The sequence below is a fragment of the Pygoscelis adeliae genome, unplaced genomic scaffold (assembly GCF_000699105.1).
Source record: "Pygoscelis adeliae isolate BGI_AS28 unplaced genomic scaffold, ASM69910v1 Scaffold135, whole genome shotgun sequence".
Taxonomy (NCBI): domain Eukaryota; kingdom Metazoa; phylum Chordata; class Aves; order Sphenisciformes; family Spheniscidae; genus Pygoscelis; species Pygoscelis adeliae.
The window spans coordinates 1,130,297-1,144,305 of record NW_008824908.1 but is presented as its reverse complement, the minus strand read 5'-3'; the positions used below and the strand labels follow the sequence as shown (position 1 = coordinate 1,144,305).

The following is a 14,009-nucleotide window of genomic DNA, read 5'->3' as shown; positions in this document are numbered from 1 at the left end:
AAAAAAAAAAAAAAAAGAGAAGAGGAAAAAAAAGCTGCCTCTATCAGTTTATACCTTCCAAATCAAAACTAGGTCTCTTTCTATGGGTATTTCCAACCACAAATCACTAAAGTCAGCAAGGAAATTACTGAACAAAGTTGTACAGCCAATGTTGCTCAGAAGATTATACTACATTATTGTAGCAATACCTTTTGAATCTTAAAAATTGTCTGTCACAAAGAAGAAGAAAAAAATCAGCATAAAGAGGTCTGAGACAACGTTTTTTATCTTATTTTGTAATTTTCTTCTACCTGTAACTGAAAAACCTCTGAAAAAGCCTGTAAGATACATACTTCAAAGACAAATTGCAAGTATGCTCTATGATGGAGTTAGTGGGTTGCTGTTTGGCCTTGAAATTTTTCTCCATTTTCTGCTTTGCTGCTTTTGGCTTACTTTCATCTGATTCTAGCCCTCATTCTCCCAAGACTGACACAGGTACATTTTTATCCACCTAAAATCACTAATAATTTATTAATCTATCGACGTACTGAAAAGACAACAGTAAATGAAGGTTTTGCTACTTATCCTAAGTACACATGTATTCATATTAAGCTATTTTAGGAAAGCTTGCAGGTAAAACCAACAAACTAGAATCTATACTACAGCAGTAAATCTATATTGGCTGCAGAAAGCACCAGAGAGCATAGGAATAGCAAACAGGATAATTTAAATACTGAAAATGAAATAAGCAGTATATTAGCATCAACCACTTTATGAATAATTGTATTTACCTCTGAATGAACTCTCTGTATGTGTGACTGAAGATTGCCTTTCTGAGAAAAGGCTGCAGGACAAAAGGCACAAGCATGGGGTTTTTCACCAGTGTGCTTGATCATATGGGTCTGCAATGCCCCCTTCTGGTTAAAGGCTTTTCCACATTCATTGCATTTAAAAGGTCTTTCACCTGGAAGGGAAGAAAAGGAGCATGCGGGGTAAGGAGCTTTAAATACACATTAGTAGTTTTCTGTACCTAAATGAAAAAATATATCAGTTAAAATACTGCATAAAGATATCTGTACATACACACACATAAACACAGAAACGTATGTTATTATGTGTCTTGACAACGAAATTGTTTACCTCGACCACCAACCTCAGCATCTACTCTGATAAAGATGTAGCTTTGTGAAAAACTTTTATGACCTAGCTGATGATGATCAGCTAAACTGCGTAAAATAAATGAAACTTGTATGAAATAATTATTTAGAACAGCTTCCTTCAACTTGTCGTTTGGAAGATCTCAGAAGTTCCTATGCAAAACCACTAGAGGAAAAGAAAAAGGGGAAAAGAAAAGAAAAACAAAACACACACACACACACACACACCAGTCTTTTACACCAAATCCTATAAAATGCATACACCTGCACAGAAACAAATGGGGGAGCAGAGGGTGGAATGGACAGTAATAAATAACTAAGAGCCAAAAATTGAAACTTTTATTTAGCCTAAAATCAAGAAGTCTTACAGCAACACTGCAAAAGATGTCCTATAGTTTCCGCTCCCCAATAAATAATAACAGCTATTCATTCTTTACAACCACCTACTGAAAATGTGCAATAAAATAATGTTTTTTATTATAGGAGATACTGTACAGCCCTGCTCAAAAAATAATTTTAAAACCTGGAATGTTCATATTATTACTGAACATTAAAGAAAATCTAGGCAATATTGTTACAGGAACACTCTGTCACTATTTCCCGATTTTGGTGTTCTCAGTGCTGTGCATACTTACAGTTATTTGTACATGAACAGGTTAACCGTGAAGAACTCCCCAGGAATTGTAAGTGACAAAACATAGTAGTACCACATTAACATATTACAAAGCTACATATTTTAAACACACAGATACTAAGAACAAAGTTCAGTTTCTCACAACCATGTATCTTAATTGACTGCTGGAAGTCTCCACTGTCAACTCCGTACTACTCTTTTTCTTTTAGTGAAACAGTTTAGCTGTGGTAATTGCAGGACCTTGAGAACATTTAACACTTTGCCTTTGCATATTTCTATAGCAAAAACACTATGAGCACGCTGTACATTATGTCTGCTACACCAGTAAGTACTAGCATGTGCTAAATATTATGCACACTAAAGCAGTTTTAATGAATATTTTTATATGACTTCTAATTATATAGCTGTAATTACATCTAGTTTAAAACGATTAATTCTTAATTAAATCCACATTGTTTGAAACAAAAGCAGCTATTTTCTGAAGTAGATTACAAGCATATAACTCACATAGTATCAACTCTGAAGGAATATATATTTTCTGTTCTGCTGCTTATGGCTTTTGAAGATGTTTTAAGGCCTGTGGATTTTAACTGTATTTTTTAAATATAGATTAAAATACAGAACACTGATTCAGATCTTCTTGAAATACAGTGACAAAATTCATATTGGGCTTTCATAGGTAAAAGACTTAGCTTCCACTAATAGCCGCTGCTGGACTCAGAGAAGTATTGCTTCAGGTTAAGTTTGCCAATTTAAGTAAATTTCATTATAAAAACTAAATCTTAATTCTAGTGTGGAAATGTGGAATTTCCGTATTTCTCAAGTATAACTTAATAAAATACAGATTTGGGAGGGGGAATGGGGGGTTCATTACTTAGTTATTAGTATGGGAATTGCAATCCCCGAGACTTAATTTTTTTTTTCCCCAAAGGGTGTAAGCACTTGAAATTAATAGCAATGAACAAAAAAGTATTGCAATTAAGACACTAATGTAATGCTGTACATGTAGCACAGACATGCTCTTTTAACAATTAAAGACTTAAGTATTCTAAATTCTTTAAAGACGAGTTCTTCTTTCCTACATATTTTACAGTACCTCAAGCAATTGGATGCCAGACAGATTGTCTGCAGATTTGAAGTAATTAAAGTCATACTTCACAAATTAATGAATATTTGCAAGCTACATGGAACTTAAAATGACCTACGGTCATGTGCAGATTGGGACTACATTTTCTGTCTCTGGTTTCCCAATAGAGAAATGCCTTTTTACTCTCCAAAAGAACTATAAATGCTCTTGAACTTTTTGAAGCTTTTGAAAAGTGTCCTCAAACAACTATAATCTTGTTTCTTTAATTCTGACTAGAATAAGCTAAAATAATCTATCAAATATATACAAAACTCTGAAATAAGAAAGTTAATTTTCAATGACTTCTTTTGGATACTCCTTTGAGGCAACTTTTAAAGCAGGTACAAGGGTGACCTCTTGTGTTACTGTTTTACAATTAAATTATAAAGCTCAAAAAGATTCCTAAGAAAGAGTCATGCAAAGGAATTACCAACAGGTAACAGCATCTAATGAGCCAGATGTATTAATGCCATTTCAAGTCCCAATTCAGAGAAAAATATTTAGCACTTCACAGATTAACTGAATTTTGTAAAACAAATGCAAACTAAAATAATTATTTCCACAGTCTTACCTGTGTGTATCCTAACATGTCGTGTTAACTGACTCGGCTTCTGGAACGTCTTTCCACAGTGAGGACAGGAATAGGTAAACCCACTTCTGTCAATATTTCTGTTATAAGATCTGGTATTTGATACCCTGCCATTTAAAAAAAAAAAGGAATTTAAATAAAATCCTCTTAATCTTAATATTAAACATTATTTTGAAGAAGCTGATTTTACCCCATCATTTTTTAACATACAGTGTAAATTTGATGGCAATGTATAGTATCACCTGTGACAGTTAAAAAACAAACTCTTTAATGATACTAAAAGAACAATGTAAATGGAGCAATTTTACAGTTATTGTTACAGTAATAAAACTGATACTTCTTAGAGGTTCTCTACGACATTTTCACTGTAGTGAAAGTCTGCTAGAAGTATATAATGACTTCACAACTACCATTTTGGTGGGAACTTTCAACTCTGTGACACTTTATTTCTTTTGCCTGAACACAGCAAGACTTTTGTTCTTAATTAGAATAGGAAGATCTCATGAACTAGAGCACAAATGCAGTTGCTGAGGTCTAACAAAAACAGGTTAAGAATTTAACAACCCAAATATCCACCGCTGCTCCTCAAATACAAATCACAATCTCCACAGAGACATGGTAACAGACGATATAAACTCCCATAATTCATTTCTCTACAAATCAAAATTTAAATGACTGCTGAAAAACAGCAACATGGAAAAAAAATCCAATTTTATGCTGGGAAAAAAAAGAAAAAACGGAAACCTAGGGGATATTAAAAGACCATTACAACAACTCGGCTAAAGAAGGTGAAACCAGAAGGCAGTATGGTATCTAGAGCACTCCACATTTTCCATAGTGCCTGAGTATTTACACCTATACAGTAATCCAGCTTGTCAATACTGCTTAAAGCTAACTGAAATTATACAAATTTAAATACCTGGTGTTTTTCCGAACAAGTGAGAAATAAGAATTAGCTAACGTGGAGCAGATGTGCAAAATACACCACCACCTTGAAACACAGGCTGCTATAACAATACAAAAAATAGCAGTGGAGTAACAGTCCATGCATAACGCAGGAAATCATTAAACTTCTGCTCAAATGACACATCTTTCTACTCTAAGAGAACATAGATATTCAGTGTATATTTGAAGGAAAGCACATTTTCCCTTCCAATTACTTCAAATGTTACATGTGTTTTTAAACTGTTTTTATACTCTTGCAGAGCAAGCACAGAGTTTGGGTAATATATTTTACTTTTACATATTAATTATATCTATCAAAATTTACTGAAGTATCCAGAGTAAAATCAACTGAAGACTGAAGAGAAGGAGAGAGAACAGCACAGATGTTAGAACCTCTTCTTCTTTCTATCTCAGGACAGCTCTAGACCAGCCTGACTGTCAGAATATGCTCTCTGATGAGCAACAACATCTGTTTCGACTAAAGCTGTGGCATTTTAATAAAGGAAATAATATTCAATTTGGAAACAACTGCAGGGACAATCCTTCAAGATCAGATCACCTTCTAAAATATTCCCTCATTTAGAGTTATAATGACCATTTTCTTTTTAGCAAAAGGTAGATACTAAATTTAAATTACAACTTCATAATAGTTTTCCATTCAAATGTTTCAAACACAAAATAAACACCTTTTTGGGAAGGAAAAGTGCAACCACTTTATGAAAAAAACTTAAGGGAACAAGGCTCTTCATAATTTTAAATCCTAAAAATTTGCTGAAGCTTATTTTACAATGAAAAGCAGGAATCAAACAGTAAGATTTTTAACTACTGATGTATGTCTCTGAATGTTATATACAGTCAAATAGGTTAGGTCAAATGTTAATTTTTCATAGTTCATCTGAACAATATGAGAGGATTGTGTCAAATAATAAATAATTAAAAAAAAAATCAGAATGTCCACGTTTTTCCTTTCAAAATCACTTCTACTGGAACACAGAACGTGGAGCGGGATCACTTATGTAGTTCATTAACCTGGCTCACATACATGGGTTGTATTGGTACTGCTGATGAAAGGACAGTAAAGCACCGTTATGGACAGTAGTTTCTTGAATACAAATGCAACACGTTTCTACATCTGAACTGATAAATAAGGTGAATCTCATATAAGGAAGCTCTGAATCAAAAAATAATACACATTTATGAAATAAACAAATTATTGTGAAGCGCTTGTATCTCATTTATATCCGAATGTAGCATGCATAAGACTCTCTCAAAATTGCAGCCATCATATTAGATTCATTCATCCATTCTTTATTTATTCATCCTAACTTACATAGGAGACGTCCACAACAAGAACGCTTTTTGTGTGTAGTATGATATAACTCAATAGAAACATAACAACTTTACCTCCATTTTCAGTTTGCAAATGGAAATCTACAACAATACTTTTTTAAACCTTCTGGAACACAACTATTAAGATCTCACAACCTGCATCATCTGCTAATAAAAATAATTGGAAATACCCAGTATTTCTCATTTTTAAATATATATTTTTCCCATCTGTTTTTATAGAAACAGAGTAAACGTTAAAAAAAGAGATCACCTGTCAAATACCTTAGGCTTTCTTAATGTATAAACTAAACCAACAGAAGCAAGATTTTCTTTCTTCTAACTTAAAGTAATTTTCACCTTCCTAAAAGCAAAGTTAAACTAGAGAGCTGAAAGAAAGGACAGAACAAATTTTCACCGAAAGTAAGAACAGCATTTATTAGGCCTGTTTTTTCCCTTCATTTTGTGCTTTTTCAGATTTACAAGAAACTCAGAGCAGGTTGCGGTGAAGACTACCTGCAAAAGACGATTAAACTGCAAGGAACAACTTCTTTCTTTGCAGAAGGTAAGTATTAAGATTTTTGCAATTACAGTAACTGCTACGTAGAATTAGTATACATTTTCTTCAATGTACTGCTATTAGCCTTTAAAATCACACATAAACACACTTCAAAAAGCACTCTGTATCAGAAAAACTTTGCCTGTGTTTACAAATAGCTAGGAGATGGAACTATGCTTAGTAGTATGCGTGCCTAAATACAAAAACAGCAAAAAAAAAAAAAGCCTCCAAAAATAACCACCTACTTTAGCAAGGTTTTAAAAAACAAATGCCATTTCATAACGGCATACCAAAGAAAAGAAATGGTCTGCATAAATCATGGTACTTTGCTGACTGGAAATGCTACTCTTGCTTCCCCCAGCTATCGCCATAAAAGTAACATCTGCTCATTTTGTTGCAACCCCGTGATTGTCACCTTATTTTATAGTGAGTTTTCATATGCTCCTTTAGCTGCGAGGAAGTTTCAAATTCCTTTTTGCAAGACTTGCAGCTGTGGATCCTACTGCCTGCCAATTCTTGACGATGTTCTTCCATGTGTATGGACAGCTGACTCTGTAAAGTAAATTCATCTCCACACTCTGAACAGATAAGATTCTGAAAGACAGAATAGAGACTGATTTTTCAAAAGATTCCCAAACAGCGGTACACTTGCACAAACTTTGCTCAAGCAGATGAACGTATCCTTCTACGGACATTGGCAGCTGGAAGCAAGCAGCAATAAAAGTATGCAAGCAAAAAAAGTTTGAGAGCCCCATAATATAAATCATGAACAATAATCACCGCAAGCTTATGGTAATATTTATATTTTAAGAAACTCCACTGAAACTGAATTCTGAAAAAGTTCATATGGTAGCAGAAACAAGCAGTTTGGTACCATCCTCACCACCGCTCCCTATTTCCTTGGTAGGCTAGTTAAAGATACACACAGAAACTTACCTCAGTGCCATTACACTATGGTTTTTCATAAACTTTTGTAAAAAACACTATTTTCTAACCAGAAACATCTTAACTGTAGATTCAGGGATTTTTACACCTTTACTGGTTAAAATGATACAGAGTGTCACTTACTTTCTAACACTAATCCCACCACAGTTACTACTGACTTTTCTTAAGCTATCTTCACAGAAAAGACAACAGAAATAAATAGGGACACGTTTTTGACAGATATCACTTTAACCCATTGATTTTACAGCAGTGTTAAACATACCACTTTCCAGTTACATTAGTATTCCATGTCATTTAGAACGGAAATCATACTTGTAATGTTTAATGCAAAAGCACTGCCATTTCTCTGAAATTCAGAGGAAGAATCAAAGTCAAATATTGTTTCAATGAAAACTAAGAGCTCTGCATTTATTTGACTTCCTTTTGCTTTTCAAAACCATTAATTTCATTTCTCAGTGTATCTTTATTTTTACAAAATCTAAGCAGAGAGTTAAGACTAAATGTCTAAAAATATTCACCATGTCTTTGGCAATACCTCTGTTACTTATGCACACCAGTAAGGAACATGTAACTTCAGACAGTTTTCGTCTCGGTTCATTCTTGTGTAATTGTAATTATCACTGCAAATGGAAATGTTTTTTATCCTCCCCCCTTCTTTTTCCTCCCCCCTTTTTTTTTTCCTCCTTGAATGATCAACAAGGGGGGGGGGGGAAAAAAACAGTGTTAATTTAAATAAAGATATTGACAAGAATATTGTAATCAACAGGAACAAAGATACGCAGTGCTAGTTTTAAAATGTTTTGACAATAAATTTGTTCCCTAAGTCTGAGGAAACAAAAATTCTGCAATATCGCCAGACAACTCTTCCACACAAAAACTTAAAAATCTGAAGTCCTTTAATGAAATGAAATACTACATCAAAAATGACTTGTTTAATCTAACCTAGAGATCATTATTACCGGACTCAAGTTATAGTGTGGGACAAGAAATAAATATTATTTTCTTTTCCAGGATCTGCATTCAAATCTGAGTAAGAACACTTCTTGGTGAAAAATATTGTTCTTATACAACATATCTGGTTTATGACGATCCTTTTGTACAAGTGGGGAAAAATTACCTTGAAGAGAAGCTTACAATGCATACTGTATCAAGCTCATGGTCCCCAAAATTGAGAGCTTGTCTATTGCTTCTTAGCATTTTTCAGACACACATTATCTATGACATTAAGTTGCTATTACACATATTCTATTAAGCAACTTCCACAAACAAAAGAATAGCCCAAGAAGTATTTGAGACAACGGAAGTCTATGTATTTTTATTCATTACTGTAGAATTTGCTGCAGGAAAGCAAGGACATGGTAAAATAGAAAAACTGTACAAAAACTGGCAATATATCAAACCCAATAGCCTCCCTCTGGAATAGGCAGTACCAGATTTATTTTTTTGCCCCTCAAGCAAACAAAAAAATCCACCACCACACACAGAACAAGTAATTGCACATTGTTAACCTCGTATGGTTAAACCCACCTCCTAACATTTAACAAAAGGGGCTGTTCATACATTGCTGGATAATACTTAAAATTCCCAAACTCAGAAGTAATTTTAGAAAGCTCTACTCATCTAATTCTGCCTCTATTAACTATCTTTATCTTATCAGATGTAGTATCTGAAGGAACACTTTGGAACTCATGATGTTCACCTGTTTAGTATCAATGACTCCTACCATCTGTAAAAGAAGATTTTACTTTGCACTTTTTCAAAGACCATTTCTCCCAAATTGTAAGACAGGACAAATCAAATACAGTGAACATTCTTAAAAAAACCCAATAAAACAGGATTTTTTAATAATGGAATTTTCACTCTATATCCACCAAATACCAGTTTTAACTTTTTCAACATATTAAGGTTTTCCTAAAGCCCAAGAAAACCTCATGCTCATGGATAAAGAAGACATATTAGTCATTTTAATGCTATAAATTAGAATTTTTCAGTTTGTATTTAGCATTCCTGTCTCACCAGGTCAAAAAGTACCACTGTCCATTTCCACTGAGGAAACAGACAAACCCAAGAATCCTCTACAAGGTCAGGCATATTTACACATGGTATGTTCTTTATGACTTCTTAAAAGAAAGCTACCTGAAACTGAGGAATTTCGAACGTGTTTTTTTTTCTGTTACACCAGTTTCTCACATGCAAATCACTAAAGAACATGAGGATAAAAGGTAGTTTCTTGCAAAACAGATTTAAACAGCCCAGAAAATTCCTTCTGGAACCTCTCACAGGAGCAATCAATCACAAAAATCTGCATTTCAACACAGACAGATAATGCTCTCCCAAACCTAAGTGGAGAGCTCAAGAAGCTAATCACACTGGTTTCTTGTTACTGCCCTTCTGCTCTCATCTGTAGATAAAGCTGGCTGATGGAGCACAAAGCGAGACTAAAGTTACCCAAACCTCAGCTTTGTGCAGTAGTCTCCTCAACTGCTACGTATGAGTAAGTGAGTATGTGTCTTTGCTGTGTTTTCAGATTTTCAGCCTTTCTAACAGCAAGAGTAAGGAAGTGATAGCAAACAGGAGGGGAGAATGTACTCCACTGATGATAACTTCTTATCCTGCACATTATGAAAAACTCCTGAATGACAGCTAGTGCCACCATCAAGAGCCTCTGCTTCAAGTTCAAATTCCAGCTCTCCTACAGGTCCAGTGCATAACTATCAGGAAAGTAATTCTTGCAGTTCTCTGTGAATTTATTGTTATGTTCATCTGTTTTATCACAGAATTATAGAGCGTTACAAGAATACATTCATTAGCAATTGAAAGGTGTCAATATAAGTTTAATTTTTAAGCTGCACATTGAATTTTAAATTGAAAGGCATCACACAATCTATTCTTCTGACATCTGCACCAAGTATCAAAATCAGAGCGGCTGAAGTGGATGAAAAAATCACTTGGTGACAGAAATGAACACTAAAAATCACTCTTGGGCATCTGTCTTGATGCTCAGTTTCCGTATTCTGATGTTTTTAGCAATTCATAAATCAAGTTTCCTCAATAAATACCCATTAAACTAGGTATCATTAAACACAAAACAAAATTGTACTCAAGTCCTCTCATTTTTACTCAGTTGTATACATGATAAAATGTGAACTGATAACAAGATTAAAGGAGGAATACATTCTCTACAGATGGCATTCCCTGCCTGGTTTAGGGAAAAATGCAAACAGGCCTATCATCCCAAACCTACTGGTAAAAACTGTTGTAAGCTGTCTGCAGTTGGTATGGAGAAATATAGAATTGTTATGTTTACAATTAGAAGTCTGGCAATAAAAGTGCGTAATTGACTCAGCTCCAATTCTCCAACGCAAAGTGCAATTTTAAAAAAGCCCTCACAGAAGGAAGAGGTAATTACATGATTGAAAACTTGGTATTCTGGGCAGTAAAATCAACTCTGGCAACTGCAGTAACGCAGTAATGACTACGAAGTGTGCAAAATACTACTATGCATTAATTGTTTGCTAAGAATTTAACCAATGCCTTATAAAAATGGAAAATGAAATTGTGAGAGGGAAAGGAACAAGAAGTCCTCTCAAGTGAAACAACCACTCAGAAAAAGGGGTGGGAGTTCTAGATAAGGGAACAGCTTCATGATGCAAGAAATAGATGGTGAGAGTGCCTCACTATGACATCTACCATTAAAAACGATCACCCAGACTATTACATGTGGGCTTATCAACGTACATGAAGTCACAGAAATTGCTTCAAAATAGAAGTATTTGTAAATAACTAATCAGTTAATGTTCATATACGATATGATGTCTATCAAACATGCAGATTCTCTTTGTCAGTAAAGACAGGATGGGAACACTTGCTTATATCCAGTATATTAATTTCTGCTACTCTTATTAAAACAGACTCCCCACTAGAAGTTTTATATTTCTTCTAAATTAGACCATTTATTCAATCCTCCAATCTAAAGCATATGGGTAAGGGATTAAGTACAACCATTATAACATGTGTTTTCAAAATCTAAATTATGAGGTTTAACGAGTTACCTCTTCTTTCTCATGTAGCATTATATGAGCTTTCAGACTGGCTACTCTGGAGAATTTCTTGTTGCACACAGGACACGTAGGATCTTCACCATTGTGAGTACATTTATGAAGTGTCAAGTTGAATTCAACATTAAATGACATTGGACACTGGTCACATCGGTGAGGCTGTTTGTTAAAACCACAAAAATAAAGAAATAATTCAATCTTCCCATAAGTTACATATACCCTAGGTGACACATAACCATACAAATCAAAATGTTTAAAATAAAGAGCAATTCAAGTACCTACATATGAGAATGATCCTTAGTAATACGAGTCAATTATTTTTTCATCTTTGCATCTCACTACTGAAAATGCAAATACAGTATTTCAAGAGCATATGGGGAAAGAAGGCAGGGAAACTAGAGAAAGCAGAGTCTCAAAACTGAGACTGTCCGAGGAACGTGAAGTTAGCAGGAGAGAAGAATGAGCAAGGGACGGAAATAAATTTTCTTACTTTAATTGAGATCGTGAACTCTCCTTAAGCAAAATTAATAATCGAACGAGCAAAGCAAAGAGCTTAGTTTGTGCCAGGATTGACTGCTCTTCAGCTGGTATCTGCACAGTTTTCATTCTTTAAGAGCACCTTCACTTTTAGATATAAAGGCTCTTACACAAGTATGCAATAGCATGGTTTTAACAATATCAACTTCAATTTTTTATATATCAACTTTACAACATTGCAACTTGTGTAAGTAGTTCTTTGTATACATGATGTATCATCTCAAAGTCCTACATTTTGTAAAAATTAATCCGTATCTACAGCTACCTCATACAGTAATAAAATTATTTTTCCATCACACGTAAAGTAGTTTTAGCTTTGTGAAATAGAAAGCAAGAAACAGAAGTGAAATGCTTCAGATTACAGATGAAACCTGTAGCAAAAGCGTCATTTGAAAAGTCAGTCCAGTCTTAATCACATATCTGTGTTTTTCTCATTCTTTCCCAAATTTGATTTGTAAGCAGCTAAAGTGATGACATTAATCTACTGACCAGCTTAGGTTGCTTGACATTATTGAAAACAGCTATAAGAGACTAGTGGGGTCCAGTTAATCAATGTAAGAATTATTTTCTTTTTATTGCTAATGTGTAGAATCAGTTTGCAAATTCGATTAAAAGAAACCCATACATTTTCTCATCTACCTGAATATTTTCTAAATCAAAGAAAATGGCTAAAATTAAAAATTATTGAACTGGAAACAACAATCTAACTAAATGGCATCAAAGTAAGGTTCTGTCTCAAAGAAAACTTGAAAGAGAAACTTCATAAAACTCTGAGGTCCCCAAGTAGTAATTATTAGTAATGTGATAAAAAAAAAATGAAAATTATGTCTTGTGTTAACTTTACTTGTCAGTAAATGAGAATATCAATATACACTGGTATTTTCTAAGTTTATATCTACTGAAATTCATACCTTGTCATTTTGCTCATGATCCCTCATATGGCGCTGGAACTGGGTCTCTTTTGGAAAAGATAGCAAACAGATCTCACACTTATGGAAGTTAGGTACTTGGTAGGGAAAATTACTGTTCTCTATATTCGGTGTCAGAACATCATCTACAAAACAAGCATCGAAACATTTGTATTAAGTCACATTTCATTTACTTATAATTTACTGTAAAAAACAGAATTCTTTGAAGCAGAAACTATTCAAACTCCTGTAAGCTTTTGACTTATACAAGATTCTAACTTTACGGGATTTTGAAGATCTTGGGCATAAACATTACTGCTTCCACTGACACAGGATCAACAGAATATATCCATCTCCTTATCGCTAAGGAGATAAATAATCACCTTTTCCTAGTAATTTGAAATAAATTCTTTCTGTGCTTCATAAACACCCATCAAGTTTACAACAAAATAAAATGCTGCCAAATACGCTAGGTATGAGTAAGATACTGCCAGGGGTTACTTTTAATAATATTACATCACGTGTTTCTAAAAAAAACTTTTTAATACGACATAGTCAGCAGTTCTGACTACACAGGTTTTCTGCCCTTCCCCATTCCTTTCTCTCTCTTCTCCCCCCCCCCTTTAAGAAAAATTCAGGCATCTTTTCTTTCTTCTACTTCTGGCAATGTAATACCTTTATTCGTTACCTTTACAGTTGTAAAACCAACACCAATGTTTCAAATAGCTGAGAGAGATGCAACAAACTTCCAAGTCAAACTGTGTACACGTGAATTCAATGGAGAAAAAGATTATTATTTTTTAATAGACCCAGTCTAAGCCCATACAGTTTTCTTGTTTTGAACTCCTACAGTCACAAAACTTTTGATATACAAGTTGCAAGTTTCTATATCCTCTTGCTCAAATGGCTGAAGTCAGTCCTACAAATATTTAAGATATAAGGAAAAATATTAATCCAAGTAAGTTAAACACATTTTACACTTGAGAAGATACTCAGTTATTACTAAGTATTAGTATTATATTACTAAGGAAGTTATCTTTATTTATGAAAAACTTTAAGAGAAGCAATTGGCAGGAGGGGTTAAAATATGTAAGATCATTCAAAGCAGTATTAATAAAATGAAAATAAAAATCGATTGACTCATGCTGCAGGTTAAGGACACTAAAGAGAAAAAAACCATAGAATTCAGTTTCAAATGCTGCCACAACTCAACAAAGTGCATCAACAACAGAATGCAACAGGATGC

General features: G+C 34.0%; 1 protein-coding gene across 1 annotated transcript in view; it reads right to left on the bottom strand.

Moving 5' to 3' along the window:
- Positions 1–12,903, bottom strand: part of ZNF236 (zinc finger protein 236) — an 83,158-nt gene extending 70,255 nt beyond the window's left edge. The window contains exons 1-5 of the mRNA XM_009324910.1: positions 12,767–12,903; positions 11,313–11,477; positions 6,731–6,909; positions 3,468–3,592; positions 771–943 (exon numbers count right to left, since the gene is read on the bottom strand). Of these exons, the coding sequence (XP_009323185.1) occupies positions 771–943; positions 3,468–3,592; positions 6,731–6,909; positions 11,313–11,477; positions 12,767–12,793 (669 nt within the window). The 5' untranslated portion in view covers positions 12,794–12,903. The remainder of the gene's footprint in view (positions 1–770; positions 944–3,467; positions 3,593–6,730; positions 6,910–11,312; positions 11,478–12,766) is intronic.
- Positions 12,904–14,009: the final 1,106 nt, after the last annotated feature.